The sequence below is a fragment of the Gadus macrocephalus genome, chromosome 13, assembly GCF_031168955.1.
Source record: "Gadus macrocephalus chromosome 13, ASM3116895v1".
Classification (NCBI taxonomy): Eukaryota; Metazoa; Chordata; class Actinopteri; order Gadiformes; family Gadidae; genus Gadus; species Gadus macrocephalus.
The window spans coordinates 15633188-15660912 of record NC_082394.1 but is presented as its reverse complement, the minus strand read 5'-3'; the positions used below and the strand labels follow the sequence as shown (position 1 = coordinate 15660912).

Here is a 27725-nt window from a genome sequence, read left to right as displayed (position 1 = left end):
AGGGAGAGAGAGAGAGAGAGAGAGAGAGAGAGAGGGAGAGAGGGAGAGAGAGAGAGAGAGACATGGAGTGGGACAGAGACATGGAGTGGGACAGAGACATGGAGTGGGACAGAGACATGGAGTGGGACAGAGACATGGAGTGGGACAGAGACTGGAAGGGACAGAGACATGGAGTGGGACATAGAGACAGGTAGAGAAAGAGACATGGAGAGAGGGGGAGACATAGAAATAGAGAGAGGCAGAGAGAACGATGGAATGGAGGCACAGAAAGAGGGATGAAGAGGTAGTGACAGACGGAGAGGGAGACAGAGGTAGAGACAGACGGAGAGGGAGAGAGCATTAGAGGGACACAGAGAGCAAGAGACGTGGAGAGGGAAAGAGAACTACAGAGCAACATAGAGTAGTGGAGGGAGCGAGACAATGAGTTCCAGGACCGGGGGTCATAAGGGACACCTCGTCTAGCTATTCAAGGCGTTGCATCCACAAGGGAGGAGGCCATCTAATGGACGAGGAGGAGCGGTCCATTACAGTCCCAGTTCCTAGATGCCAGCGTCCAACACCACGCCCTCTGGGGTGTCGTTAGACATGTGATGGGTGTTCATCGCAACTTAATGAAATGTCATGTTGTTAATTTGGAGCATTGTTTAGAAGCCACTGCACAAGTTATCCCTGTCCCGGTGTAAAGCTGGAAAAGAGGGTGGGAATGGAGGGGGGAGAGTGGTTCACTTACCTACAAGGTCGTTTCGTTTGGCTTGAGTCTAATTCAGCCTATGTGTGTCAGCGAGTTACTACTGTTTCCCGCACTCCATCAGCCCTGACCTGGTCTCTTTCTCTCTCTCTCTCTCTGTGTGTGTGTGTGTGTGTGTGTGTGTGTGTGTGTGTGTGTGTGTGTGTGTGTGTGTGTGTGTGTGTGTGTGTGTGTGTGTGTGTGTGTGTGTGTGTGTGTGTGTGTGTGTGTGTGTGTGTGTGTGTGTCTCTGCAGGAGCATGACATCGAGACTCCGCATGGCGTCCTCCATGTGACCATGAGGGGAGTGCCCAAGGGCAACCGGCCAGTCATCCTCACCTACCACGACATCGGTCTCAACCGTGAGTCAGCGAGCGCCGCGTGTGCCCACACGCTCTCACACACTAACGCACTCGCTCATGCTCACGAGTCTAGAGCAATGAACCCAAATCTGCCTGAGCCGATTTTTCAGGGAGGAAATAAGAAAATGACGCAGCCTTGAGTCAGCATACGGGCTGACCCGGATGCTTTCATTGGCTCAGGGCCATCTGCAACAACTGCTCGTAGGCTGCAATTGGCTGCTAGCCGTGGTGATACCGCCCACCTACAAAATGGTATCACTGACAGTCAAGTTTATTTGTATTCTGCTTTCAGTGCTATTCAGTCACCATTCAAGTTATTTCGGATACATTTTTAAACAAGGCAATTTGCAAAGAAATTGTGTGTATATGTTTGTGTGTATGTATGTATGTGTATATATATATATATATATATATATTTTTTTTTTTTTTTTTTCATGTCATTCATGAGCAGGTAGGGTTCAGCCGTAAAGTTGGACTGCCGACGTTTGGGTTCGATCCAGTTTCTTACGTCTCAACCCCCTAACCACTAGACCATCCTGCCCTCATACCACTGTTGTGTCCGCCTCCCCAGACAAGTCCTGCTTCAACACCCTGTTCAACTATGAGGACATGCAGGAGATCACGCAGCACTTCGCCGTGGTCCACGTGGACGCCCCTGGCCAGCAGGAGGCGGCCCCCCCATTCCCCACCGGGTGAGACCCTCTCTGTCTCTCTCTCTTTCTCCTTCTCTCTCCGACTGTCATTTATATATTTATGTATAAATATATTTATATATAAAGGTGAGAACTGGGTGGGCGCAAGAAATGGAGTGGGTTTGGTAACATTACGATTAGATAACATTTACTTTATCTTCCAAAAATGCGCATGTTTTTAGTTGTCAACATGTCATTTTAATAAATCAAATGGACAATAGACACACTATTTACAACCAAACCTTATTAAAACGGAATACTGTATTTCATGCTGTGAGTGAGTTTTAAGCGGCATTTGCTCCTCCTCCAGTTGCAGCAAGACTGGACTTCCCCTGATAGTTTCCTTGTGTGTCTTTTTGTCCAGCTACCAGTACCCAACCATGGAGCAACTGGCCGAGATGTTACCCTCCGTTATGACTCAGCTAAAGTAAGCCCCCACCCCCCATTCTTTCCACACGCACACGCACGCACGCGCACTGATCATGTTGTTACGTTATTTCACTGAAACCCATGTTCACACGCTGTCTCCCCCCCGCAGGGTCAACAGCGTGATCGGCATTGGTGTGGGAGCGGGGGCTTACATCCTCTCTCGCTTCGCTGTAAGTCCACGTCCATAACCCCACAAACCCCCCGCTGGCCCCCATACACCCCCTCCACCAGCCCTACCCGCGAGGGAGGTCTTTTGTGCTTTGTCCCTAAACCTCCTGGCTAACCCCCATCATGTGGACATCAAGCGGAAAGCTGGCTTAGTTGGCCAGAAGTTAGTCACCCCCCATACTGGGAGTTGAGCGTGAAGCGCAAACATGTAGCTGTGCATTCCTGCTAGTGCAATTTAAAAACCAAAACCATGCATGTCAATGAAAGAGACAAACCTGCAATGCTCACAATGTGTTGTACGAGGAAACATCTGAGTAAAGTTAACAACCTTTGGTTGGATGTTAACCCACCGGGGGTTCCAAAGACAGTATAATCCCTATAATACCAATATTAACCATGATCAATATTTAGCATTCACAAAGAAAAGCCAGATCCATTCTTGGGTAGCACACTGTATTTTGGTGAGATACAACGTGTCTACAGTTGTGGACTAGTAGAGAAGTGGTCCGATGGAGCCCCTCTCTTTCTGGCCCGGTCATAATCCACCACGGGTCAGGCCGCTCATTAGTCTAATCGTTATCGCAAGCCATCCCAACCACGCACCACTGGTACCGAACACAGCTGTGTGCCCTGCCCCCACCAGCGTCCCTTCAAACGATGAATCACCTCGGTGCTTCTCTCCTCGCTCCTTTCTTCTCTCTGCTCTCCTCTGCACTCAGCGAGGCGGCGGGGCTAAAATAAGCGTGAACCGTGTTTCTGGCAGCATCAGGAGGCAGGACAGGAGAGGACAGACGGAGAGAGTCCGCTGAAACATTAATGATAGAGGGAGAAGGGAGGGCTTGGGAAGCCGGGTGAAACAAGAAGCTTTTGGGCAAGGATGGCTTGGGAGAACAGTGGATGTTGACCTTAATTGGAAGGAGGACAGTCTGGTTCTGTTGCAAACAACAATAAAGTGTTTTTGTCTAAGCCTACGGAGGCTGAGAGACGGGTCCAAGATTTCCCTTAGGGCGCCTTCTTTCCTGAGGCAATTTCAAAAACAAAACGGGACTCAAAAAGCCATTAAATGTATTCCCCTGTCGCATTGGAAATAAATACATGTCAGGTGTTGATGCTTAAAAAGATTGACAACGTTTAGGTCAAAACCAAAAACGGAAATTATGAAAAGTTTGAATGTTTCCGTTCTAGATTAGGCTTTAGAGAAACCATTTTATGTTGCATCTATTGTGAACCAACCCTTCCTCCCCCCCTCCCCCTAGCTGAATAACCCCACCCTGGTGGAGGGCCTAGTGCTGATCAACGTGGACCCCTGCGCTGAGGGCTGGATCGACTGGGCTGCCTCCAAGGTCTGGCTCCTTATCCCTGTTTGTAGTGCACCTGAGCCCCCGTAGAGTAGAGAGTGTAAAGTACATCCTTTATACTCTATACTCTACTGGGGCTCATGTTGTACTTAGTACAACATGAGCCCCAGTACAGTAGAGTACAACATGAGCCCCAGTAGAGTACAACATGAGCCCCAGTACAGTGTAGAGTACAACATGAGCCCCAGTAGAGTATAGAGTATAGAGTACAACATGAGCCCCAGTAGAGTATAGAGTACAACATGAGCCCCAGTACAGTATAGAGTACAACATGAGCCCCAGTAGAGTATAGAGTACAACATGAGCCCCAGTAGAGTATAGAGTACAACATGAGCCCCAGTAGAGTATAGAGTACAACATGAGCCCCAGTACACACTGTGTTGTGTAAGAAGATCTCTCACTTGGGCATTTCATAGACTTGAGGCCATGGCACTGGTTTGACTTGGTCGATGGGCTTTCTGTATCTCTCTGTCTGTCTGTCTGTCTGTCTCTGTCTCTGTCTCTGTCTCTCTAATTCTGTGTATATCTTGCATGCAGCTGACTGGGTGGACCAGCAACCTGGTGGACATTGTCATGGCCCACCACTTTAGCGCCGTAAGTACACTACAGTATATACCGCCTCTCCTCACTTTAATCGTCATTTAAAGATTTGCATTCATTAACCTTTACAAGCTCTGTAATGAAGTTGCATACATATTTGGATAAAATGTATATTTATGGAAAATAGATATGACCTTATCCTTGCACACTTGGTATATTTGCATAAACGTTTAACGTGCAGTCGCATACAAAAGTAAATTGCGAGATTAGGCTGTTAATAATATAAGCAACATAAACATGCTTCCCTCTGGATAGAACATATGAAGTTGTAGGACATTCAAGCTATATATATATATATATATATATATATATATAGCGACTTTAAGCGAAGTTCTAAAGTATGTAATTGTTTCAGCAATAACCTAGTGCTTAAATGTTTTTATGAAGCAGTAAAATGCCTTACCTTCATACTAGACTTTTCTTGAGGCAACAAAATCCATGATCCCATTTCTGTTCAGTATGTCTCTGGACTGCTCTACTCAACAATAGATTTCCCCTCCCCTCCTTCTGTAGAGTGTGAATAGCTCTAACTGGGTTGTATCTGTGTGTTTCCCAGGATGAGTTGACGGACAACCTGGAGCTCATTCAGACCTACCGCCTCCACATCGCCCAGGACATCAACCAGGACAACCTGGCCCTCTTCTGCGGTTCCTACCAATAGTACGACCAAAGACTAGCCCATTGGGTCTCTTTCCTCTGGATCTCTGCATCCCTGCACTCCCTGCCTCTGTGTGTAGCTCACACGAGTCATTGCTTTGAACTGGTAGTGGATGAGGTTTCAGCACCCTGTTCTCCTTTCTCCTCCAGCCGCCTGGATTTAGATGTCGAGAGGCCACTGGTGGGACAGACCGCTGAAACCATCAATACCCTCACGTGAGTTTTCTGAGCACTTGACCTAGCAAAGTCTGGCCCGATTTTCCGTTGACGTGTGCATTTAAAGCGGGATCCCTTCTTCACTATTGTGTTACGGCCTTGTCTTGCTGCTGCAGGTGCCCCTCTCTGCTGGTGGTCGGTGACACATCACCTGCCGTGGATGCTGTGGTGAGTCCTCTGCCATTATCCCAGTGGCCTGCTGGGAGATAATCGATTGGTGGGACTGGGTGTGGGCGTGACATGTGTGGAAGAGCAGCATGTGCATTGAATATTGATTCAAGACCTTCTCTCCCGCTCTTACTGTCAAACCGTCCTTTGATGTGGGTTTTTGAGTTCATTCGTTCTCATACATTCTCATCTGAACTCGTTTTTAGGTGGAGTGCAACTCCAGGTTAGATCCAGCCAAGACCACGCTGTTCAAGGTGAAGATGTTTGTGCTGTGGATATTCGTGCGTTTGTTTTTTGGCCATGTCTTTACCATGCTTATTACTAACAACATGCACATGTTCCCCTTTCTCCTCAGATGGCTGATTGTGGTGGCTTGCCCCAGGTTGTCCAGGTGGGTTGGTTTTTGTTAGCTTATGGTAGAACGTATCTTTTTGAGGTGTACCTTCACTTTACCTTGATCGAAGTGTCGATTTGAAATCCTGTATGTTTTTTCACAGCCTGGAAAACTTGCTGAGGCCTTCAAGTACTTTGTTCAGGGAATGGGCTACAGTAAGTCTCTTGTTGTTTTCTTTTTACAACAGAATCAACAATGTTTTTTGTTTTGCTTGTTTGTCATAACGGAAAGAAACCTGTCTGCCCTAAAGCTACCAAATAATGTTTACTTGGTTAGAAGGGGCTTGCAGTGACGTCTTTGTGGTGCAGGTACGTTGCGTCCTCCAATACATTTCCTGTGGACGTGAGTGCAATGACAACGGCATTGCTTAGGCTAGGGCGACTTGTTGTTGTCGTGGTTTACCCATAAGCCCCCTCACCATTGATGGCCTGTGGAGTCTGGACCCTAGCCAACAGCAGCACTTGAAAGGACCCTTGTTGTTGTCACCCTAGTCACCGAGCGCAAGGTCTTCCGTCGGCCGTGCGGTTGCTAACAGCATTTCCTCCTCTGTGCAGACTTTCACCCCACGGCCCCGCAGTAGGTGAGGTGTAGGGGCATCGCGCTCGTCTCGATAGAATACACGATGTGCTGAACAGCAATCCACTTCCTGTTCTAGGAAGTGGACTGCGTGGGAGTTAAATTGAAAATAAATAAAAAAGGAGGGAACCGCTCCTTTTTTTTTTTTGGGCTTGTTTTGGACTTGTGTGCTGTGCTTTCCTGTCGACCGCTGTTTGATGATGCCCTTTGTTTGAGAGACTCTGAACGCATACCAATACAGGCCTCTGAAAAACAAAAGCCACACAAAACAGTCAGTCTCTGACACTGTTCGAAGCAGTGGACCAGAGCTGACGTACTTGTGGCTTGGTGGGCTCATAGACGTATGTTTTGCTTTCTTCTGGCCGCACAGAAGAGTGTCTCTCGTTTTTCTTTTTCTTAAGTGATTGCAAATGTTATATTTTCTCTCTCCAACCCTCTCCAATGTCTCCCTCCATCCGATGATAGCTTCCCAGAGCTGCTAAAGGCCAAACAGGACCCCCCCTAGACCATCCAGCCTCGTTGAGGAAATGTCACTGCAGGATTAGGGAAAGATTAAAAGGTTCCTTTCATGCAAAGAATGTGTTGGAAAAAAATGAATCTTAACACCTCAGCGTGGGTCCGAAAGCTGCTTTTGCCTCATTAACACCTTGCCAGGCGTAAAACACAAAGATCGAGATGGAGCCACATGTGGCGTCTGATCTACAAAAGATGATGATAAGGCAGGGGAAGCATTACCTAAATGTTGTCGCAAACAATCTGAGGTTTTTAAGTGGCTTTTTGTTTTGCTTGACTTTTAGATACCGGTAGATAGTTTCTCGGTTTAGTTTTAAATTGGTATTGTTCAACTTGAGTTTAGCACATCTTAAATGGCAAGTGCTTTGAAGTTGTAAATGGGTATTGTTTTGCTTAAGATTTAAATGGCTAGCGTTCTGCTCTGGTTTGAGTGGCCATTGTTCTTTCATTTTAAATGGCTAGCGTCTGTTTTACCAAAATATTTAAATATTAAGTGGCTAGAGTTTTGATTTCAACAGATCTCAGATGCTTCCTCAGTTAAATTTTTCTGCTGATGTGGCAGATGTTTTTGATCAGGTTAAATCAGCCATCTTATAGAAAGCTTTGGGCTGAAGCAGACACACAGCAGTGTGTGTGTGTGTGTCTGTGTGTCTGCTTCTACACACCTGTCCTCGGGTAGAAGGGGGCGGGAGGGGGAGAAACCATCTCAACTCTTTCTTCTTCTCTCCCTGTGTCTTTTCCTTCTGTAATCTCTGGCTTACAGTTCCCTACGTTCTTCTCAGTCACCTGAGCAACGAATCAGGTACCAGGTTCTCAGGCTAGACCACCGCACTAGCTCATCCCCTCTCTTCAAGCCCTCTCACCCACTTGGCCTGCCATCCTACAGGCGATGAATATGTCGGTGTATGCACACTGCAGATCCACCGGGCACAGCCGTGTTCCCATTGGCTGTTGAAAGTGAAAGTGGTGGTCTGCTTAAAAAAATAAAAGAGGGCGTGGCTGTTGCATACGTTGACACATACATTCATCCCGCTGTAGGAGTTCTTCCGCTCCGTTTGATTTCCCCTCCCGATAGCATGGAAGTCCTGCTTCAGTTGCATGAGGTGCCAGTGTTGCTACCCGCCCGTCGAGTTGGACTGCTGATGCTGTTGTCATGATGCCGCCATTTCGGATTCAGTCTCGTCATTTGTTTTTTTGCACCCGTGCAACAGTTCACTTTGTTTTGTTTTGTTTGTAGTACATGCCCTAGAATAGTGTGCATGGGGGAATACTGGTAATGTGTTTTTATTTCTAGATGCATTTCTTTATTTAGTGTGTGCTACTTCTTATCATGACAAGAGGCATCACATCCTTCTGCCCCCGACACGGGAATTAGTCGCTGTGCTATCACCAAATTACTAATGTCTCTTTTATTTGTGTGTGTGTGTGTGTGTGTGTGTGTGCGCCTCCTGTGTGTCCTTCCCCCTCTGTGCCCCGCCCTCCTCAGTGTCGTCTGTAGGGATGACCCGCCTGGCGCGCTCCCGCACCACCTCCTCCTCCAGCATCGCCTCCATGGAAAGCAGCCGCAGCCGCAACAACCTCAACAGCCTCCTGGAGGGCAGCGCCACCGGCATGCTGGACACCCAGGCCGGCCCGCAGACCATGGAGGTCTCCTGCTAAACACCCCCGCCCCCCGCCCCCACCGACCCTCCGAGCCCCACCACCCCCCCAACCTTTCACCCCCCCCACTCTCTTAGTCGGTACTCCTCCTTCTCCTCCTCCACCCTCACCTCTCCCTCAGGATAACTGCAATGTGGGTCCTGTCTCTCTCTCTCTCTGTCTCTCTGTCTCTCTTTCTCTCTCTGTCTCTCTGTCTCTCTGTCTCTCTGTCTCCCTACTCCCTCCTCTCTCCCTCTCTCATCTTAATGTCTCTTTCTCTCCCCCTCCTTAGCTACTCCCGAGCAGGGGGTACCTGTAATGAATTGTGTGCTTAGTTAAGAGGATTAATAAAGTTAAATATATTAACAGAAGCATTTTATGAAGAAAACAAACATTCTAAAACGAATATACCATCATCGTCACATTCCGTGAGAAGAGAAGGGGGGAGAAAAAAAACACTATATTAGCAATGTATTGTACATTTAAATAATCCAGTAGAATAATCAGCTCACCACTTTTTCTTTCCCTCTGACTCTATTTGCATGTACTGTGCAGACGTCAATTCCCTGTAACCTCTTTTTTTGTTACCTTGAAGTTTCATGTTTAAAGACTTTCAAGTCAAGTCCTAATGTTGGCATTGTTTTTTCTGAAAAATGTGTCTTTGATTTCCGAGGTATTTTGTTCACACCGGGCCACAGCTGTCCTTTACAATGCACTATAACCTGTACAACCAGACGTCAGTGTGCCGTGGCTGAGATGTCATTCACTGTACAGAAGAACACCGTTCAGGCTTTTATTTATCTGTGTCTGAGGCAATTCGTGGTAAGGCTAACGGTATTAATTCTTTGTAATGTCAATATGACACTTACAATACGCTCAACATACAAAAATTAAAAAAGCTATACGTGAATGAATCATGGGCCGGTATAGATTCGACACGCGTTCATTTTATACTTTCTTTTTTTTCACTCTTTCCTGTTATGCACTAATAATTGTTGTTCAGTTGAACTAGACCTGTACCATCCAACTGGTCACACCTTTGATTAAAACCACCATATAAGTGGGTTCTGATGTGGAAAATGACCTATAGAAGTATATAAACATACAAGATACACGTTCAGTCCATCACTGTGGAGCCCAGTGCTTCTTAATGTCTGCTGATTCTCAACTCATTTATACTACTACTAAATAAAGCTGCAAGATGACTTAAACAGCGTTCTGTTCTGTGTTTCTGCCCTCTGACCCAACAATGTGGTTGGAAATGTTTCAGTTAATGAGGACACAAAATAAATAACAGGGTGGAAACTGGCTCACTAGTCAAGCACATCCTTGCATGCAGTCTACAACAGTCTACAGTGGAAAATGTGGTCAGCCACTTTCCAACCGCATTTGTACGTTGCCTTTACCTTCAATCAAACTACAAGCTTTGTTTCAACGTCCGTTTCTATTTTTAGAACAACTTTGAGGTATGTTAAGTATCGGTCAGCTATATTTTGCCCAAACAGTAACCTAACGTTAAACTCATTATTCTTCTTTCCATTCGAGAGGTTTCTTCTAATAAGACTTACACGTTTGCAGCAGAGATATTCGTAGTATCTGCCAATGCTTGTCCTTCTGATTGGTTAGTATCATTATAGTTCTGTTTCACGTCCAATGATTAATTCACTTGAACGCCTCATCTTATGGAATTTGGAGGCATCTGACTTCACTACACTTTGGTTCTTATGAATCATATAGGTGCTCCAAACTATGAGCTATAAAAAGATAACTGAACAATTTTGTAGTAATTGATTCTTGATTGATTCTTCCCTCATTTTGAACCTTGCTTTGGAAGAAAGCCACAATACTAAATCAAAATCTTATGTACTGGATTAAAATATATTTCCTATTTTGTCTATTTCCATCACAATGGAATCTAGATTTCCGGCTCAGCAACAGCCACCAGCAAAGTTCTGGTAACGATGTTATCAGGGTTCTGCTCCTATTGCGGCCTAGAGCTCCTCTGCTGAGCCTTTTAACTAGGGCACAATTGGCCTGAGTACTAAGAATAAACGTCATAGCATACTGCGTATATAAAGAGGATAGATCCTGTATTACTTCAAAACTGCAATCGTCAATTCAATCTATTTAATTTCTTTGAATATTGGTGTATTCATAGGCAGCAACTTTTTCTCTCCGGGAAGCGTACAGCACAAATTATGACCCTGACACCACAAGTATGATTGCTCAGATTATCAAGGTCATACGTCACCGTGAGTGAGTTGAATTACTGATTATAACCCTCAGTGTAGTAAGTGCTTATGGATGGGGTTACTCAGTGGGGCCACAGTAACATAAATTACAGTGAATGGTAGATTAAATCAAGGATGACTAAACCTTGCAGATTCACATGTTCTATATGGACTGCTATTAAATCCCAACAGCCATTTTATCAAACCATGGAACATTCACCTCCTCACCTTCTGAGATGTAAGCACATTCTAAAGTTCAGAGCCGTTAAGATAAGAAAAAAGGAACAAATTAAAAACAATGTTACCAGAAAGAAATTATGCAACCTGTCTATTACGCCACACAGGCACGTACTTTCTATGATCAAGAGGTGTTGCTCATGGCTCCACCTATATCTATACCACAGACAACAACACGCTCTATTGTAAGTCAGCCTTACTCGTAACGGTAGTCTAGAACTGAACTCACACATCTGCTCAAGCTTCATAGACAAAGACACAGTAGAGGTGGGACTCATATTCACCCTAACCGATCATTGGGCCTGCAACGCAACACAATTATAGAACTCCTGTTACCTTTCATTTAATTATAGTAATTGCCAGGAGAAGACTTTGTCTGGAGCCTCTTGACCAAGGATTATTTTTTCACAAAACCTGTAGGACTCATTCTATCTGGAGCAAGCATCTTATTGCAGGAATTCAAGAGGTGAGTGTGTTTTGTAAATTAATTGAAATGTTAGGCATGTCAATTATATATATATATATATATATATATATATATATATATATATATATATATACATATATAGACAATGCCTGTTTTGCAGAGATCCTACTAAGAGTTTGTAGAAAGCAGGCGTTTGTGTTATGTGCAGAATATCATGATGGCTTGGATGTAGCTCCACGCCAAAGGATGCATAATTTATATTATGTATGTATGAATGTATGTAGGCATGGTGGTTTATTACATACAGGGCAACCTGAATAAGTCATTATTATATGAGTGCGGGTTTTATATCTACATCTGGATCATCAGAAACACAACAGATGATGTGTATGCCTTGTGTGGTTTGAGAGGCTTTCTCTGGTCTACATCCTGTGTCTGTTGCTTGGCTACAAACACAAACCCTACTGAACCCAATGATATTCGCTGCACAACCCCTTAGTTGCCGTTCCATGTTGACATGCTCAAAGTAACTCAATTGAATGTGACCCTTGAAAGGTCCCCATTGTAAAATTTTCCACACGTTTTTTTCTCCCTAGCGACCATGGGGAACTGCCCCCTCAAATTCCGTACCAAACAGAGATCTCAGGGTAACCCCATCGCACCAGGTAAACCACGCTCAGAGATCCACTCGTCACACGTCATAACCGAATCAGATCTATTACAGTCTTCTTTGTTGTGATGTATTTGAAAACACATACGAAATTACATTCAAATAATAATAATCATAACAATCCATCTCCGCCCTCCAAGGCCTCCCCGCCTCCTCTGCAGATATGAACTTCGTTGTGTCTCTGCATGACTTCCCCTGCTACGGCGAGGCCGGGTTCTCCCTGCAGGTCGGGGAGCGTCTCTCCGTCGTGTCCGAGTAAGTGACCAACGTCCTTCTGGGACAGAGGGAGCGGGATGGCACTGGTGGCACTACTGGCACATGCAGACCCAATCTCTCATTTCCGTTTCAGACTCACCAACTTTTTTCAAACTGTCATTTCCCTTTTAGACTCACTCTTCTTTTTCTTCCTTTTCCACTCGACAGTGACGGGGATTTCTTGATGGTTAAATCTGCGCGCACGGGCCACGAGATCTACGTGCCCACCGAATGCACGTCAAAAGTGATAAACAGGTGCGTTGGCTTCTCATTGAATGACTGAATGAAGATTTTATTTAATTTTTGTGCCACTTTGTGTTCAATCCCATGTGGGATTATATGACATAGCAATAGTAAAAAAAAAACACTGATACAGAAATGTAGTGCTCCGAGCGACGACGAACCCTGTGCGACACATGGGTGCAGGGCCGACGGACTGCGGGGGAAAGTGAGGCAGTCGTGGGGGGGCCCAAGGCAGAGGGGGGGCCCATGGCAATTAAAAAATAAATAAATAAATAAAATCGGTTGAATTATCCACCAGCCCATAGTGTCAGCAATTGCTCTCTACCCCCCCCCCCCCCCCCCCATCAACAATTCAGCGCAGGGGGCTGGTAGGGGGAATTCGGGGAGGGGGGGGGGGGGACCATCAGTACCTCTTGTATACAGGGCCCAGGATTTGGTGCAACGGCCCTGCATGGGTGGGACCGGTTCAGATTGTTTATCACACGTCTCTGCAACCAGCTCCCCTGCAGCCCACGCATCCTGCTGGGTCTGAACATTTACATGATCCTGACTTTGCGTTTGTGTTGTATTTTCAGTAGGTAGGCTAGATGATTCACTCACTCCAGATTTAGAAGATACCCTCAAAGAATAGGAAAGAAATTATGTATTTCGCTCCACTAATCTCTTTTTCCTTTCTATGATAGAATGTTGGAAACCCAGCTCTTATCAAGATGTACTTATACCTCGCCCATGCTCTGTTTTACATAGCATCCCCCTCAATCTGACGAATATATGTAGTCGCAACCGTATCCTATTCCAGAGACACATCATACACATACTCCAACGTACCTCGTTTGGCAACCACCACCCACAACTTGGTAAAAACTTATAAAGCCCAATAAATATTGCATGGCTCTATGGCAGACAGCCTCACTTTTTGGGGAACTGTTTAAATCCCCATACATACCTGCTACATAATGCAACACTGGGCCACAAGCCTGATATAGTGTGGAGTAGGTAGAAAAACCAATATCCCTCAAGAGTCTTTGCTTGCGTGTATCTGCCCCCGAGCGCTCTGTTTGTTGATGCAGCCGGTGGAGGAGAAGCCTTTGAAGAAAGGCGTATGTTTCTGAAGATATTCACATCCTGAGCGCCTTTCGAAGGGGCGTGGGTGCAGCGAAACCCTGATGTCAGGGCTGCTGGGTGGGGGTGAAAGGTCGGGGGGAGTCTGGGGAGCAGCTCTTATCGTGGGTAAACGTAGAGAGATGTTCAGCATCAGAGAATGACTTTTGTTCCTAGGGCGTCGTGACATGAGCTTCTGTGTGCCAACGTGTCAGACCTCCTCCAGTGGACAGTTTTGTTACAGTGCAGACGGTGTTGTTCCAGTGACCTTACATGGAAACCAAAACTATATGTTTTAAAAAAGGAATGAGAAATGTAATTTGATGGAACATTTTGTTTGCAGGTGGTTCTTTAAAGGCCTCAGCAGGTACAAGGCCGAGGAGTTGCTCATGCAGACCCACAACTGCACCGGAGCCTTCCTAGTCCGGGAGTCAGAGTCCAACCCAGGTTGGCTTTTCTTCTAAATCCCTTATTTTTATTTTGTTTATCAAATCACACTCCTTGCTCGTTATTTCATTTGACCGTTCCAAACAGCCATGATCACGAAAACGACCAACATAATGAGAAGAATTATGAATGTTTTGAATGAACTCAGTCGAGCCTATATCATATCTGTTATTTTTCTTTGTTTTTTGTCCCAGATCAATACTCGTTGTCTGTATTAAAGAGACCCGAGTCGTACTTGGGCTCGGTAAAGCACTACCGCATCAGCCGTATCGCAAACGGCTGGTTCTACATAGCCCAGAGGCTTACCTTTTCCACCCTGCAGCACCTTGTTGAGCATTATACTGGTGGGTGCACGGGGACACAACACGCTTAAAAGCAGACTTTACCTGGTCGGTTGGGGAAATAGTTGCATGACACATCCAATTATTTTCCTTACAGAGTTCACCGATGGGTTATGCTGTACCCTGGATAAGCCCTGCTTCATCCTGGGTTCAGACAACACCTCCCTAACCATCCCCACAGAGAGGAGCGTTCCTTTGCCGTTGGCGATCAGAAGACCCACCATTAACTGGAAGGACGTCACCAGGTGCAGAATCTTTTTTGTAATGCTGTGCTCACGGTTGCCACAAGATGGCGTTGTTTGGTTTAATCGCTAAACCAATCATTATTCAAACATTGCTCAAATACAATGCCTTAACATGTAAGAATTATCTTATTTGGTTTACTTATTATCTCTTCAAATACGCTTTTTAATGTTCACAACTTTACAAAGAACAATAATAGCTTATAGGTCATTTCAGGACAGTTGTGATTCCTCTTGGTAAATATTTGGTTGTAAATAATAAAAACCGACCAAGTGGTTCCTGTTGGTTGATTCCTTAATGGCCGCAGTCTTAATGCATTAATCTTCTGAAATAGATGTCGCCTGCGTAGGCCTATAATTTCATTACTCAAAGATTTTCTTATCGTTTGTCTCTTCGCCCAGGTCGATGCTTTTCAGGGGAAACAGAGCGGAATCAGAGCACTCTCTGGTGAGCGATGGCCTGAGGGAAGCCATCAGCTCCTACCTCTACATGACGGAGATAAATGAGCGAGACTTCGTATGATGGAAGAAAATACATGAGAGAGGCACGTTATGTCATCAGTGAGGCCAACCACAGAGGTCCACAGAAGAAAAGCTGGCCCTTTTTTTATTATTGTATACCCTCTTGAGGATGGGACTGCTTGATAAGACACTACATTTTTTGGAGTTATATTTCAAGAATCTTTATTTAGCAGAGAACTGACCAGGGGGCCTGAATGTTTATGGCTTTACATTAAAGAATGAAATGTGAGTTATGTGGAATCCAAATGGGATGTGGTATTGGGTTGTTATGCAATGTCATTGGTATCCAATTTGATTTGAAAGTTATTCATAATGCATAGAGTATACCATCCTACCTATCTCGTTGCAAGCAGGGTGTATACTTTATCGATTAAATAAAGGAATAAATGCTTGAAATTGCCTTGCCTGAACAATGCCAACAAAACCAAAACATTATTAATCGAATAACCACTAGATGTCGCTCAACTACATAGAAACACAAGCGTTGTATCAAATCGTTGGACTTCCTGCCTAGAACAGTTCAGTACAGGAAGAAAAAAATAATGGCGACGCTTCAAGGGTCCCAGTCCCCTTGGACTGGAGGAAAACGGAGAAAATGCAATGGCAATATCGTCACGAAAATCACAGCTTGTCAAATTACAGGCCACGGGTTCAACCGAGGCACTCAGGTAAGAGATCGAGCGGAGCCCTGGCCTGAAGTAGACGGTTACGATACTAGCTTCTGTGCTCCAACAACCAGGGACTTAGGGGCTTCTGAGACGTCGTTCACTAGGTGGACGTGGGGGCGAAGTCGCTGCTTGGTCTGGCTCTGCTTACCAACAGTAGAGCATATTTATGAAACGAACAAACTCGGTGAACGGTTATCACCGAAAATAGTTCCAGCACCCGTCAAAATAGGAACTATCTCGATCGAAAGGGGATCTTTGTTGTTAGCTTATCGTTTCATTAGCATTCTGTGCCAAGCAGTACCCGCTAACGGTACGATGCGTGGATCCCCCAGGCTTCCGCTCATGCATTTGGTGCTCATTTGAATCCTACTCATTTTTAAGCCAGCGGGGACTCAGTACCTGGGTTAATAAGGTTGCTGGTGGTACTAGAGATGTGAATATTGGCTACCTTGTTAGCCACCATGTCGTCAGTGTGCTAAGCCAGATGAGCAGCTCAGGTGGTTACGTCACCACGTTAATAACAATAACTATGTGTGCCCTTCAAGGGACCCTACGACATGCTGTAAGATGCTCTGACAACGATCATATTACAGTGGGGGCCCACGTCTTATTTGGGATTTGGATCAATGCAGTAACATGATTAAGGACGTGATGTGTTCAGTAGTAATGCGCAAAATATATTCTCCAAGTTAGGCCTGCTGTGAATTGCCTTTTGAAGTGCAGCTTGTTTTATTTTGCATGTTTTTAATTATAAGTTGCTTTCCTTTTTTAAACACAAGCCAACAATGGTTTCAAGGCTAAGTGTTATTGTAATCCATCATAATAAACAAGCTTAATCTTTTTTTATTTTGGTTGTGAAGTTGACACTTTCTTAAGAGAAAGGTTGCCAACATAACAATGGGAAACACAGGCAAACAAACACAAAACAATACATTTAAACTCCACACTACTGACTTTCCAAATAATTTCTTTAAAAAAACCAACAGCCTTTTTTAAGGCCCTCTCTTTCTTTTTCCTTCCTTGAATCCACTTATTTATATTCCTGTGCTGTAGCTCCCTGGAATCCTGCTGGAGGAAAGGGACAGGCGAGTCAAGTGGCATGGCATCCCTACCATGCTGCAGAAACTTCATGACAGCAGTCATCCAAACAGCGACCTCTCCCATGCCCACAGCCTACTCAAGGTAAATAAAAAGGCTCAAGGGTACCCAGGCTAGCAAGTGCTCAATTAGCGCTGGCTTCAATAAGAAAAGCTTATTTAAGGCGAACAATTAACGTTGAATAAATCTTTTCGTTTTTTATGTTTTTCATAATGCAAATAACTCCAACCCCATTCATTGTCTTTTAATCAGGTATTGTTGTCCCAACTCTCCATGGAGGCCATGTCTTTCGTCACGGAGGACAGAAAGACCGCTCAGGAATCCACCTTCCCCAATACGTACACCTTTGAACTGTTTGGGGGCGTGGACGTAAGTTCAGCACAGCAAGGAGTCATTTTAACCCACAGCCGTATGCTAAATGTGCTATGATGTGATTTGGCGTATTAGGCAATCATTGTGTTTAAATGAGCCTCATAATGTCAACATTTCCCTGTAATGGACGTTGGGGATTAACTCAGCTCTTGGTATTGGACCTGCAATGATTTTGTTATTACAACTGTATTATAGATGTATTTTCTCTCTTGTATCCAAACTATGCCGACTTTTTAACTGCTTAATGCATACTAACTTGTATGCCTTGCCTTCCAGCTGCTCGTGGAAATCTTGATGAGGCCCACCGTCACTATGCATAATAGTAAAAACCAAAGTAAGTAGGAGTGATGTCAAGCATGCTATGACATAGGGCAGTGCGATATATCGAATATACTCGATATATCTCCGAAATAGCTGTGTGCGATACATACAATTATTATTTCGTAAGTATCGAGTATTTTACGGTCATCTGTGTTTTTTCAAGCGGCAGCTGAGACTTGCCTTGGTTTCATGTTCAAAACATTCTCCGGTGGCTTTCTCCCTCTCCCTCACGCAGTAACGTGAGTGAGGGGCAAAAAAAACCACTCGCGTCACACATTCACCAACCAATCCCACGTGACATCTAGGTGCGGAAGGGAGGGAACTCATTTTCAAGTTTCTTACGGTTTGCAGCGCAGGCCGGCTCAGTGTAGCGTAGTGTATCCTAACCAATACAATTGACAATTGAAGCATGGAAGCGGACAAATTGCTGGTTCCTAAAAGAACTAATAAGGGATCAGTGATCTGGCAGTTTTTTGGATATCGAGAGGAGGCCGTGGAGCAAAACACGCCAATGCTTGTAACGTCTTCTTGTCTTATCTGATGTCGGCATGGTTACCAGCTGCACACTCTGGGGGTCCCAGAGTGGGACCCCCAGAGGGGCTCCCTCGTCTTATGCTACTTTTCTTGCTATAAGTTGGCCACGGAAAACATCCTTATTTTACCCTACTTCAAGCAACCATAAAGAGTACCCCGGCAAGGCGCTGGGGGTAGAGGGCAGCACACCTACAATTCCTAAATAAATTCAATGGGCTCAAAAATAGAACTCATTGTATCAAAATGAGTTTATAATATTTTAGTTTAATTCATTGCAATGGCCTACATATAAAGAAAATGCTGACTAAATGATGAGTTATTTGTGTAAAATATTTTTAGATGATTCAGCCTTAATGCTTATAAGCCTATTAATGTCATGAAAGGGAGAAAATGTATCGGGATATTAATTTTTTCCCATATCGCACAGCCATACTATGACATACATCCATGTAGACTACACACACACGCACACACACAGGCACACACACACACGCACACACAGGCACACAGGCTCATGATTGACTGTGTTTTTGGTCTTCCTAGTGAATGATGACTTGGTGAAGGACTGCCTTAGTGTGCTTTACAACTGCTGTATGTGTGTAAGTATCAACCTTTTAAGTGTTAATGTAGTCTTTCTGTGATATAAGCTATATGTATAAGCTATAAACTCATCACGGCCACCCCATTGATGAACCTGACTGTTATTCATGTGAAAGGGGGAGTAAACGTAGTCCACTGACGGTGGGGATCCTCTGTCTCCCCAGACGGAGGGGGTTACCAGGAGCCTGGCGGCCCGGGATGACTTTGTGCTGTTCCTCTTCACCCTGATGAACAACAAGAAGACCTTCCTGCAGACCGCCACCCTCATCGAAGACATCCTGGGGGCCAAAAAGGTCGGAGACAAAGTTTCACTGCAGCGTCACACTTTATTTGTGGCTCTCAATGACGTTGTGAAATTTGAAAGGTGAGGTCTCGTGTTTGGAATCACAACAGGGCCGACCCTTTAATATCTATTCAATACGTATTTGTCCCTTCATTGTTTAAGCTTTAAGTGTCAAAATAATCCGGGCATCCACCCAAAATTCCTGTAAAAATAACAAATTATGTAAGGTGGCAAAACGCCTTGTGGCAACTAGTGCTGCAGTCTTGGTCCTGGCCTGCAGTCCTCTGCTCTGTGTCATGACCACTCTCGTCCAACCTGTCCGTCCACACTGTCCTGTCCATTTGAAAACGCATGACACACCTAGTAATGATGGCCACCCCCCTACGCTGTGCTCAGGAGATGATCCAGCTGGAGGGCATCCCCAACCTGTCCGGCCTGGTCCAGAGCTTCGACCAGCAGCAGCTGGCCAACTTCTGCCGCATCCTGTCCGTCACCATCTCGGAGCCCGACGTGGGCAACGATGACAAGCACACCCTGCTGGCCAAGAACGCCCAGCAGAAGAAGAACAACACCCCCTCACGCGCCGAGGTCAACCAGGGTAGGTTTTAAGCAGCTTTAAGGTTGTTCAGGAGTTTTTGACCGGACATTATTCAATAATGACATGTACTGAATGTAGGCTTACGTGATACAGTTATATAATTATACTGAAAATAAAATCTGGTCATCTATTGACAAGATGAATTATTGGTAATTTGTATCCATATTCTACGTTTCTGGGTTGAATGGTGGGAAATGCTGTTATAATATTAATAATATTACTATTATCCCGCTGTTGGGTAAATGTAGACAGTGCCGCTCTAATGTAGGGACCAGTCGCCTCTCGGAACGCAAAGCCACACATAAATGTATGTTCTGCATGCATCACAACCATCCCATCGAACCCAAGTCCTCACGGTCCCTCCGTCCCCTCCCCCTTAGTGGCGCTGCTGAACATCCCAGGCTTCATCGAGCGCCTGTGTAAGCTGGCCACCAGGAAGGTGTCGGAGGCCACGGGGGCCTCCAGCTTCCTGCAGGAGCTGGAGGACTGGTACACGTGGCTGGACAACGCCCTGGTGCTGGACGCCCTCATGCAGATGGCCTCGGAGGAGACCGAGCAGAGCAGTACAGGTGAGTGAGTAGAGATGACGGTGGATATGATGGGGCATCAAAGCTGTGCCGCGGCAACCTTTTCCCAGCAGCCTTTGTTTGAACTCAAACACACTTTTTACAACCCTCTATTTTATATGTTACTAATGCATGTTACGAATGAGCTGGTAGGAGTTTGGCTTCTTGCTCATGGCTGGCTATGGGTCGACGACAGACTTTGGGGATTGAAACCGCTCTATCAATTTGGTGTGGGAAACATAAACAAAGTGCTTGAGTGCCTTTTTGCATGGTTTTGTGAGGATAATCATTTCTGTCAACCCAACAAAGGATGAGGATTACACACAGCTCATCCAGGTGGTGTCTTGGTAGCACATTTCAACATTGCCTTCTCTTTCCTCCAGAGTCCTCAGACGAGAGCTCCCTCGCCACCAGCCCTCTCCGCCACCACCTACCCCAGTCCATGAAGATCGTCCATGAGATCATGTACAAGGTGGAGGTGCTCTACGTGCTGTGTGTGCTGCTCATGGGCCGCCAGAGGAACCAGGTATGATGCTCGCGCTGGTGGTCCCAGCCCCACCTTCAGGTCCTCATCTGGGGCAGTGTGGGAGGTCAAGCTGTGGCGGAACATTGAGAGAGTGTGCAGTATGCATCAATCCTCAGGACGATGCATTACAAAAGGCATTTGTAGCTTTTGCTTTGCGTACTTCAGTGCAAGTGTGCTTTTACTTTTTATATCGTCTACAGAAAAGTACTGTCCACTCCCCTCCCATGGTTGTAAAAACGGATCCCATTAGCATATATATTTTTTATCAAAGGCATTCATGTTCCCAACCCTCAAACCATGTAAACAATAAGGACGATGGAAAAAGGAGCCGGCACAGGCAGCCCCTGTGATAATCGTCATCTTCGTTGTTTCGGTTTGTGTAAAGAAGCAGGACTTCCTCCTCACCCCCATCCCTCTGTTATCAGGTGCACAAGATGCTCGCTGAGTTCCGTCTCATTCCGGGACTCAACAACTTGTTTGACAAGCTCATCTGGAGGAAGTACACTGCCTCCAACCACGTGGTGCACGGCCAGAACGAGAACTGTGACTGCAGCCCGGTATGCAGCTATAGCCATTTAATACTGTTCAATGCAATACTAATACTGAACCAGGAGGGCTCTCACTGAGGCACCTCATTGTTGTTGGGGACCAAGTCCTGATCGCAGGAAAATATGCACGCCATCAAGTTAAAATAGTTAACATAAAATGAACTTCATAATGTGGTCAAACAAGTATTTTTTTTAAATAACATGAATTAGAAATATAAAGGTATATACAGCATTGCTCTATGAAAAAATTTATGAAAACTGCTTCCTAATGTTGATATTGTAGTTGGTATAATAAGTATTTATTTTATTTCTCAACAGGAAATATCGTTTAAAATCCAGTTCCTGCGGTTGCTGCAGAGTTTCAGCGATCACCACGAGTAAGTGACCACCGCACAATGTCCCATCTGTCCCATTGGTGGTGACCCATGAAGCATGTATTTATCCAAAACCCCTCCCTCTGTTTCCCTGTCTGTCCTCCCCCCCCCCCCACCCCCAGGAACAAGTACCTGCTGCTGAACAGCCAGGAGCTGAACGAGCTCAGTGCCATCTCCATGAAGGCCAACATCCCCGAGGTAGAGGCCCTGGTCAACACGGACCGCAGCCTGGTGTGTGACGGCAAGAAGGGCCTGCTCACCAGGCTGCTCACCGTCATGAAGAGGGAGCCCCCAGACTCCTCCTTCAGGTGAGGCTCCACTCCGCTCCCCACCTCAACCCTGGCTAGGAGGCCTAGAGGCCTCCCCTGGGTCTATATTTGAAGTGCGTTGCTTTTGTACGTTTTCCTATATTATCTAATCGGTGCAACATTTGAGCAAGACTAATAGTTTTTACACTGCCAAATATGCCCGTCTTATGCACGCCTTTTTCCCGGCATGGTCCGCCCGTTTACACCGACAGAGGTAATCTGAGTAAGCACCCCTATTTACCCTGCCGGACCCGGCACACATTGGCGGTTTCATTTGAAAGGAAATGCGATTAGACCGCTCCGCGGTGCCAGGGACGGGACTAGGGTAGAGGTGTCGCTGCGTTGTCTCTACAACAGAGACAACGCAGCGATATCAACATGAGTAGTTCTAACTGGAGAGACTGAAATCCATGAGCTGCTGATCATGAGGGAAAAAGTGAAGCACCAAAATGAAGAATATGTTGGCATTTTTGCACTTGTAAATAGTTAATCGTGTTTGTAGCCTACACTCAGATGTATACGCATTCTTGCATGCGAGTCCCTTGAACCATAAAAAAAATGTAAACATTCCTAGTATGCAAACTATTCTAAAGAGGTCTATTCTCCGTGTGTAGCCCCGCCATCTCCAGTGAACCTAGAAAGCTGGCTCCGTGACGACAGGGGATTTTACCCCCTCGGTTTTACACAGGCAAGATAGGGAAATTGCCTGGCGTGCCAAGCCGAACCGGCCAGGCAGTGTATAAATGCCTTATGTAGTGAGTTGTAATTGAATGGCTCCTAAAGAACTTGAAAGCCCTCAAATGTAATAAAGTCCTCCTTATGTCACATTTAGTGACATGGTTTGCGTGTCTTACTGGGCTTAATATATTGCCTCTCAAAAACAGCAATTTTCTCCACAACGCAACAACAATCTTCACTGTCGCTGTCAACAAATGCTCAAGGGGAAAATGAGCTGGTACTCAGAAGACAATGAAGATTCTAGGAAATGCTTCCTCCCCCTTTCTATTTTTATTTTGCATTTCTCCTGCTGCTGGCTCCCTTCAATCTCCAACTCCTGGTGTTTGCTGTGTGTAGATTCTGGCAGGCGAGGGCTGTGGAGAGCTTTCTGCGTGGGGCCACGTCCTACGCAGACCAGATGTTCCTCTTGAAGAGAGGACTGCTGGAGGTAAACCGTCGTTAAACCATCCTCACACACGATTAAAAGGCTTTCTACAGCGCAGAGCCCGTCCTTCCTTTTTGACCAGTTCTGTCACATTTCTTAGGCTTGTGCTTTGTCTTCCCCCTACCCCTCCTTCTCACTCACTCACTCACTCACTCACTCACAAACACGCAGCACATCCTGTTCTGCATCATCGACAGCGGCTGCACCTCCAGAGACGTTCTGCAGAGCTACTTCGACCTGCTCGGGGAGCTCATGAAGTTCAACATCGACGCCTTCAACCGCTTCAACAAATACGTCAACACGGAGGAGAAGGTGTGTCTCCGTGGCAGCACGGGCCCTCGGGGGGGGACATCCCCGGTCCACTACAGAGCGTCACCATCTCCCTGTCCCTCTTGTCCCCAGTTCCAGACCTTCCTGACCCAGATCAACAGCTCCCTGGTGGACTCCAACATGCTGGTGCGCTGTATCGTCCTCTCCCTGGACCGCTTCGAGAACCAGACGGAAGACGTTAAAGGTAATCCGCCGACACGTGACAGCACGTCCATCTCTTTGATACGTCACGCTGCACGCCGTGTGTGTGTCATCGCCCCTCTGCATTGTCAATAAATGTTATGTCTATATTAGTAGTTTATTCTATTTACTTTGATGTTTCTGGCTTGAGTGGATCAATTTACACTTTTTCTCTGGGCTCAATAAAGTAATCCGTATCTGTAACAGAATCGTGTGCGGGTCTCTCTATAGGAACAGGGCAATGCATTTTAACAGCGCGGGTACTGAGGGTTTTATCCGCGGACGCTGAAGACGGCCTTTCTCAAACCATTGGAACAAATGGGGGGTCGTTTGGTGTGGTGGGATCTCATCGTATCATGTCTCAAACTGTGGAATATGTTTTAAACAGCTGGAGCGTAAAAACACGTCTTTAGAAAATAAGTGCATTATATTTCACGGCTTTGACCTAAAGATTAATCTTGGTACAAAACCCTTCGGCCATGCTAAACCTTGGAATGGGGCACCTATATTTGAAGGGAGTCATGAATTACAAATTCCCTGCTTCCCCATGTTCCCTTCTTGGTACAGGCGTCCTAAGCCTCCAAATGGGAAAGGCAAAGATTGTGTCATGATAAAGCGGTGAACAGACTGCTCTCCTCAGCAGGGCGGAAACAGGCACCATCTGCTTTCAGAAAGCTGCCCACTCATGGCTGCTGTGGGCTCAGTGAGGGGCCAACGCACAACACTGCCCCACGAACGGAGCAATAACGCAAGCTCAACGTATACCACAGCACAATGTTGCACTAGGTTTAGCTACAAACTGTGATAGTGCGATGAAGCACGCAGCCTTGATCTTACTAGAGTCTCTGGCTTTTTGAAGTGCCTGGGTTTTTTACTGTGTGTGTGTGTGTGTGTGTGTGTGTGTGTGTGTGTGTGTGTGTGTGTGTGTGTGTGTGTGTGTGTGTGTGTGTGTGTGTGTGTGTGTGTGTGTGTGTGTGTGTGTGTCGTCCAGTGGTGGAGGTCCTGTCTGAGTGCTGCCTGCTGTCCTACATGGCCCGGGTGGAGAACAGGCTCACCTTCCTCTTCAGACTGGTCAACATCATCAACGTCCAGACGCTCACACAGGTCTGTACCCCCTCACACGACAGTCAGGGCAGATCTCTAGCACTCTCGGAGGGAGGGCAATCCTGGTTCCAGCAATATTTGATTGCTATAAAAAGGAGTTGTGTGATTGAGTCGTAGTTCACGTACTTGTAGTTTTAAAATCCTTTTGAAGCACTGGTTGCCGTAAAAAAAAAGTGACATGGTGTACATTTCGGTCAAAGCTATGGAATGTACATGAAACTGTGCACTGAAACGCCTCCCTTTCCCTGCTCCCGTGTGTTCCTTCCACTCATGGTGCGCGCCGTCCGCCGGCCCACCTCCACCTGTAGGAGAACGTGAGCTGTCTCAACACCAGCCTGGTCATCCTGATGCTGGCCAGGAGGAGGTCCAAGCTGCCCTTCTACCTGGACGCCCTGCGCGAGAAGGAGTACGCCGAGAAGTACCCCGGCTGCCTGCTCAACAACTTCCACAACCTGCTGCGCTTCTGGCAGCGCCACTACCTCAACAAGGACAAGGACAGCACCTGCCTGGAGAACGTGAGTCCGGGCCTCCCTCCCTACCGCAGCTTTTACTGTCTCTGGTTGTGGTTGTCCATTAGGGTTACCGATAGTTGTTGTATGTGAATGTAGCCATGCCACTATCGCGGTTTCTCTTCCTTTTTGGTTCTCAAAACAATTTTATGGAAATTGTTGATCAGATTAATTTCAGATGGGACATTTTGGCGCCACTGCAGGAAGTACAGGGCAATAGTGCGAATTTAATAAAGATAACCTTAAAAAGAAAAAAAGGCGGTAGAATAGACAGTTGAGGTAGAGATTATTGAAAGCAAAGTAAAGTGTCCAGTTTTCTTTTACGACAGATCCTTTACCCACAAGTATGCATGTCCGCCATGATTTGACTTGCCACTGGTTGTAAAACGTGCTACTCCAACAACGCAAATCCCTCGGCCTTGCCCTCATGCGTTTCCTTGTGTGTGTTTGCATGTTTCCCCCTCCACACACACAGAGCTCCTGCATCCCCTTCAGCTACTGGAAGGAGACGGTGTCCGTCCTGCTGGGCGTGGACAGGACCTCCTCGTCCGCCATCGCCAGCTACATCGACGAGCCCTACATGGACCTGGACACGGACCCCCTGGAGGAGTGACCAGCATAGCCCCTCCCCCTGCCCCCATCCCCCACCCCCCCCCCCCGACCCCCGACCCCCCACACTGTCAAAGTTCTCATGTTGGAGGCGGTGGGCGTGTGGACAGATGGCGCCCATCGGACTCCTTAATGTGGCGAGGGCGCCTGGGCCGAGCGCAGACCACGGGTTGTACTGTGTCCCACGGGACGGCGCCACCGTCTGGACGGGAGGGCCGAGGATGCTGCCGCGCATCCTTCTCATGACCCCCCCCCCCCCCCCCCCCCCCGGGGTGACCGAAGAGCACCCACCTGGCCATCGTATCCTCACCCTGCAGGCTCTTGGCGGTCGCCCCCCCCCCCCCCCGCCCCCGCAGTAGACTTCTTAATGGACCTCGGGCGACGCCCCCGTGAAGGCTGTGTGCTTTAGGGGGGGGGGACGGGGGGGCGTTGGATATAAACTAAATGTCAGCTTTTACGAAAGATTTCTGTAAAAAAAAAAATACAAATATGAAAGCGTACACTAAACATATTATATGATGGGTGGGGAGGGGGGGGTACTTCATGTCTTACGAGGACTTTTGGAGAGAGCCCGCCAAGGGCTGATTGTGTGCCACAGGCTCGTCTATCAGATGTTGTTAGCCCTAGACCACATCACTCCCCCCCCCCCCACGTGGTCTCTTGGGTGGTCCGGGCCTCGGGGCGCCCGTGTTTTCCTTTGACGGTTAATTCTCGTTGGTGGCGACCGACTGGAGGCTCTGTGGCCACGCTGTGCCCCTCTAGGTAGCTCACTGATCGTCATGGAGATGGTTACACTAATTCACAAACGACATCCGCCTCTGTTGTGGCTTCACATGCTTTATCCAGGGACTTTATTTTTCAGATGTGTGTGTGTGTGTGTGTGTGTGTGTGTGTGTGTGTGTGTGTGTGTGTGTGTGTGTGTGTGTGTGTGTGTGTGTGTGTGTGTGTGTGTGTGTGTGTGTGTGTGTGGTTGCCTGCGTGTGTGTGTGGTTGCCTGCGTGTGTGTGTGGTTGCCTGCGTGTGTGTGTGGTTGCCTGCGTGTGTGTGTGTGGTTGCCTGCGTGTGTGTGTGGTTGCCTGCGTGTGTGTGTGAGTGCGTGAATTCATTTTGAGAAAAAAACATTTTTAGCTTGATGCATTGTAGAATAAAACCTTGCACAGAATAAACTGTTTTAACTGTAGCTCAAACGCTTTTGTTTAAAAAAGGAAAAGTAAAAAAAATCCATGTTTTCTTGATCAAATTTTGCATCCATGTTGTGAGAGATGGTTTGCTACGGGGAATAAACTATGCAGGCTCTAGTGTTCTTCTTGTTGAAGTCCCGATGTTTCTCCTGGAGCATGAAGAACGAACCACTAGTCCCAACAGCATAGGTCGCTTCATGGTTGGATTGTGACGACACCTCTGTGACAACAATCCTAGACTTTGACAATCTTTGTATGCCTCTGCATGAAACTGCATATCTTTTTAACCTTGATTTAAAAGGGGTAAACAGGCCTGGCTGACTGCCTCGGACCCCTTCAGCCTTTTAAACTTGTGCACATTTGAACTGTAATGGGCAACGGCGCCTTTGCGTCTTAACGATTTATTAAGGACTCCAATCCCGGCAACAGCAAGCGATTGAGATGACCTACCTCATTCCAAACACTACAGCCGACGTATGCACACACCGCCCCCATTCAGTACATCAGCGGTGCTCCGCTGACTCCACCACTATGATTGTACCAAGGCGTTCTCACCGTAGAAAAGCACCCCCAGTAGTGTCAACTATAGTCCGGTTAACCATTGAGCATGACCTACGGCTCTTCCTCTGAGTGCGCACGTG

At 46.5% G+C, this 27725-nt stretch overlaps 3 protein-coding genes across 6 annotated transcripts in view; all 3 read left to right on the top strand.

Annotated features, from left to right (window-relative positions):
- ndrg3a (ndrg family member 3a) overlaps positions 1–9708 on the top strand; it is a 34904-nt gene extending 25196 nt beyond the window's left edge. For 3 of the 4 annotated variants that reach the window (XM_060068723.1, XM_060068722.1, XM_060068726.1), the window contains 14 exons: positions 983–1088; positions 1660–1780; positions 2145–2207; positions 2319–2379; positions 3634–3720; positions 4273–4329; positions 4892–4995; positions 5143–5208; positions 5325–5376; positions 5583–5630; positions 5732–5767; positions 5874–5925; positions 7623–7661; positions 8346–9708. In XM_060068723.1, the coding sequence (XP_059924706.1) occupies positions 983–1088; positions 1660–1780; positions 2145–2207; positions 2319–2379; positions 3634–3720; positions 4273–4329; positions 4892–4995; positions 5143–5208; positions 5325–5376; positions 5583–5630; positions 5732–5767; positions 5874–5925; positions 7623–7661; positions 8346–8518 (1065 nt within the window). In that variant the 3' untranslated portion in view covers positions 8519–9708. The remainder of the gene's footprint in view (positions 1–982; positions 1089–1659; positions 1781–2144; positions 2208–2318; positions 2380–3633; positions 3721–4272; positions 4330–4891; positions 4996–5142; positions 5209–5324; positions 5377–5582; positions 5631–5731; positions 5768–5873; positions 5926–7622; positions 7662–8345) is intronic. The other variant, XM_060068725.1, reaches the window with a different exon arrangement.
- A 1416-nt stretch (positions 9709–11124) lies between these two features.
- Positions 11125–15609, top strand: sla2a (Src like adaptor 2a). The gene is made up of 8 exons (XM_060068727.1): positions 11125–11431; positions 11989–12057; positions 12203–12317; positions 12486–12572; positions 14005–14108; positions 14303–14452; positions 14547–14694; positions 15094–15609. The coding sequence occupies exons 2-8, from the start codon at positions 11994–11996 to the stop codon at positions 15212–15214; spliced, it is 789 nt and encodes a 262-aa protein (XP_059924710.1). The 5' UTR covers positions 11125–11431; positions 11989–11993; the 3' UTR covers positions 15215–15609.
- A 59-nt stretch (positions 15610–15668) lies between these two features.
- On the top strand, positions 15669–27206 carry trpc4apa (transient receptor potential cation channel, subfamily C, member 4 associated protein a). The gene is made up of 18 exons (XM_060068718.1): positions 15669–15881; positions 16935–17063; positions 17232–17348; positions 17628–17685; positions 18750–18805; positions 18971–19099; positions 19486–19687; positions 20068–20256; positions 20637–20779; positions 21205–21336; positions 21646–21704; positions 21824–22009; positions 23084–23174; positions 23343–23483; positions 23574–23685; positions 24673–24785; positions 25094–25300; positions 25770–27206. Exons 1-18 carry the CDS (start codon positions 15756–15758, stop codon positions 25905–25907), a joined length of 2328 nt encoding a protein of 775 aa, XP_059924701.1. The 5' UTR covers positions 15669–15755; the 3' UTR covers positions 25908–27206.
- The last annotated feature ends 519 nt before the right edge of the window (positions 27207–27725 follow it).

Coding starts and splice junctions, on each gene's coding strand:
- sla2a (XM_060068727.1), top strand. CDS start 11,994: ATGGGGAACTGCCCCCTCAAATTCCGTACCAAACAGAGATCTCAGGGT. Junction 14,453..14,546: donor CCTTGTTGAGCATTATACTG/GTGGGTGCACGG, acceptor TTTTCCTTACAG/AGTTCACCGATGGGTTATGC. Junction 14,695..15,093: donor AACTGGAAGGACGTCACCAG/GTGCAGAATCTT, acceptor CTCTTCGCCCAG/GTCGATGCTTTTCAGGGGAA.
- trpc4apa (XM_060068718.1), top strand. CDS start 15,756: ATGGCGACGCTTCAAGGGTCCCAGTCCCCTTGGACTGGAGGAAAACGG. Junction 19,688..20,067: donor ACGCGCCGAGGTCAACCAGG/GTAGGTTTTAAG, acceptor CCTCCCCCTTAG/TGGCGCTGCTGAACATCCCA. Junction 23,175..23,342: donor TGAAGAGAGGACTGCTGGAG/GTAAACCGTCGT, acceptor ACAAACACGCAG/CACATCCTGTTCTGCATCAT.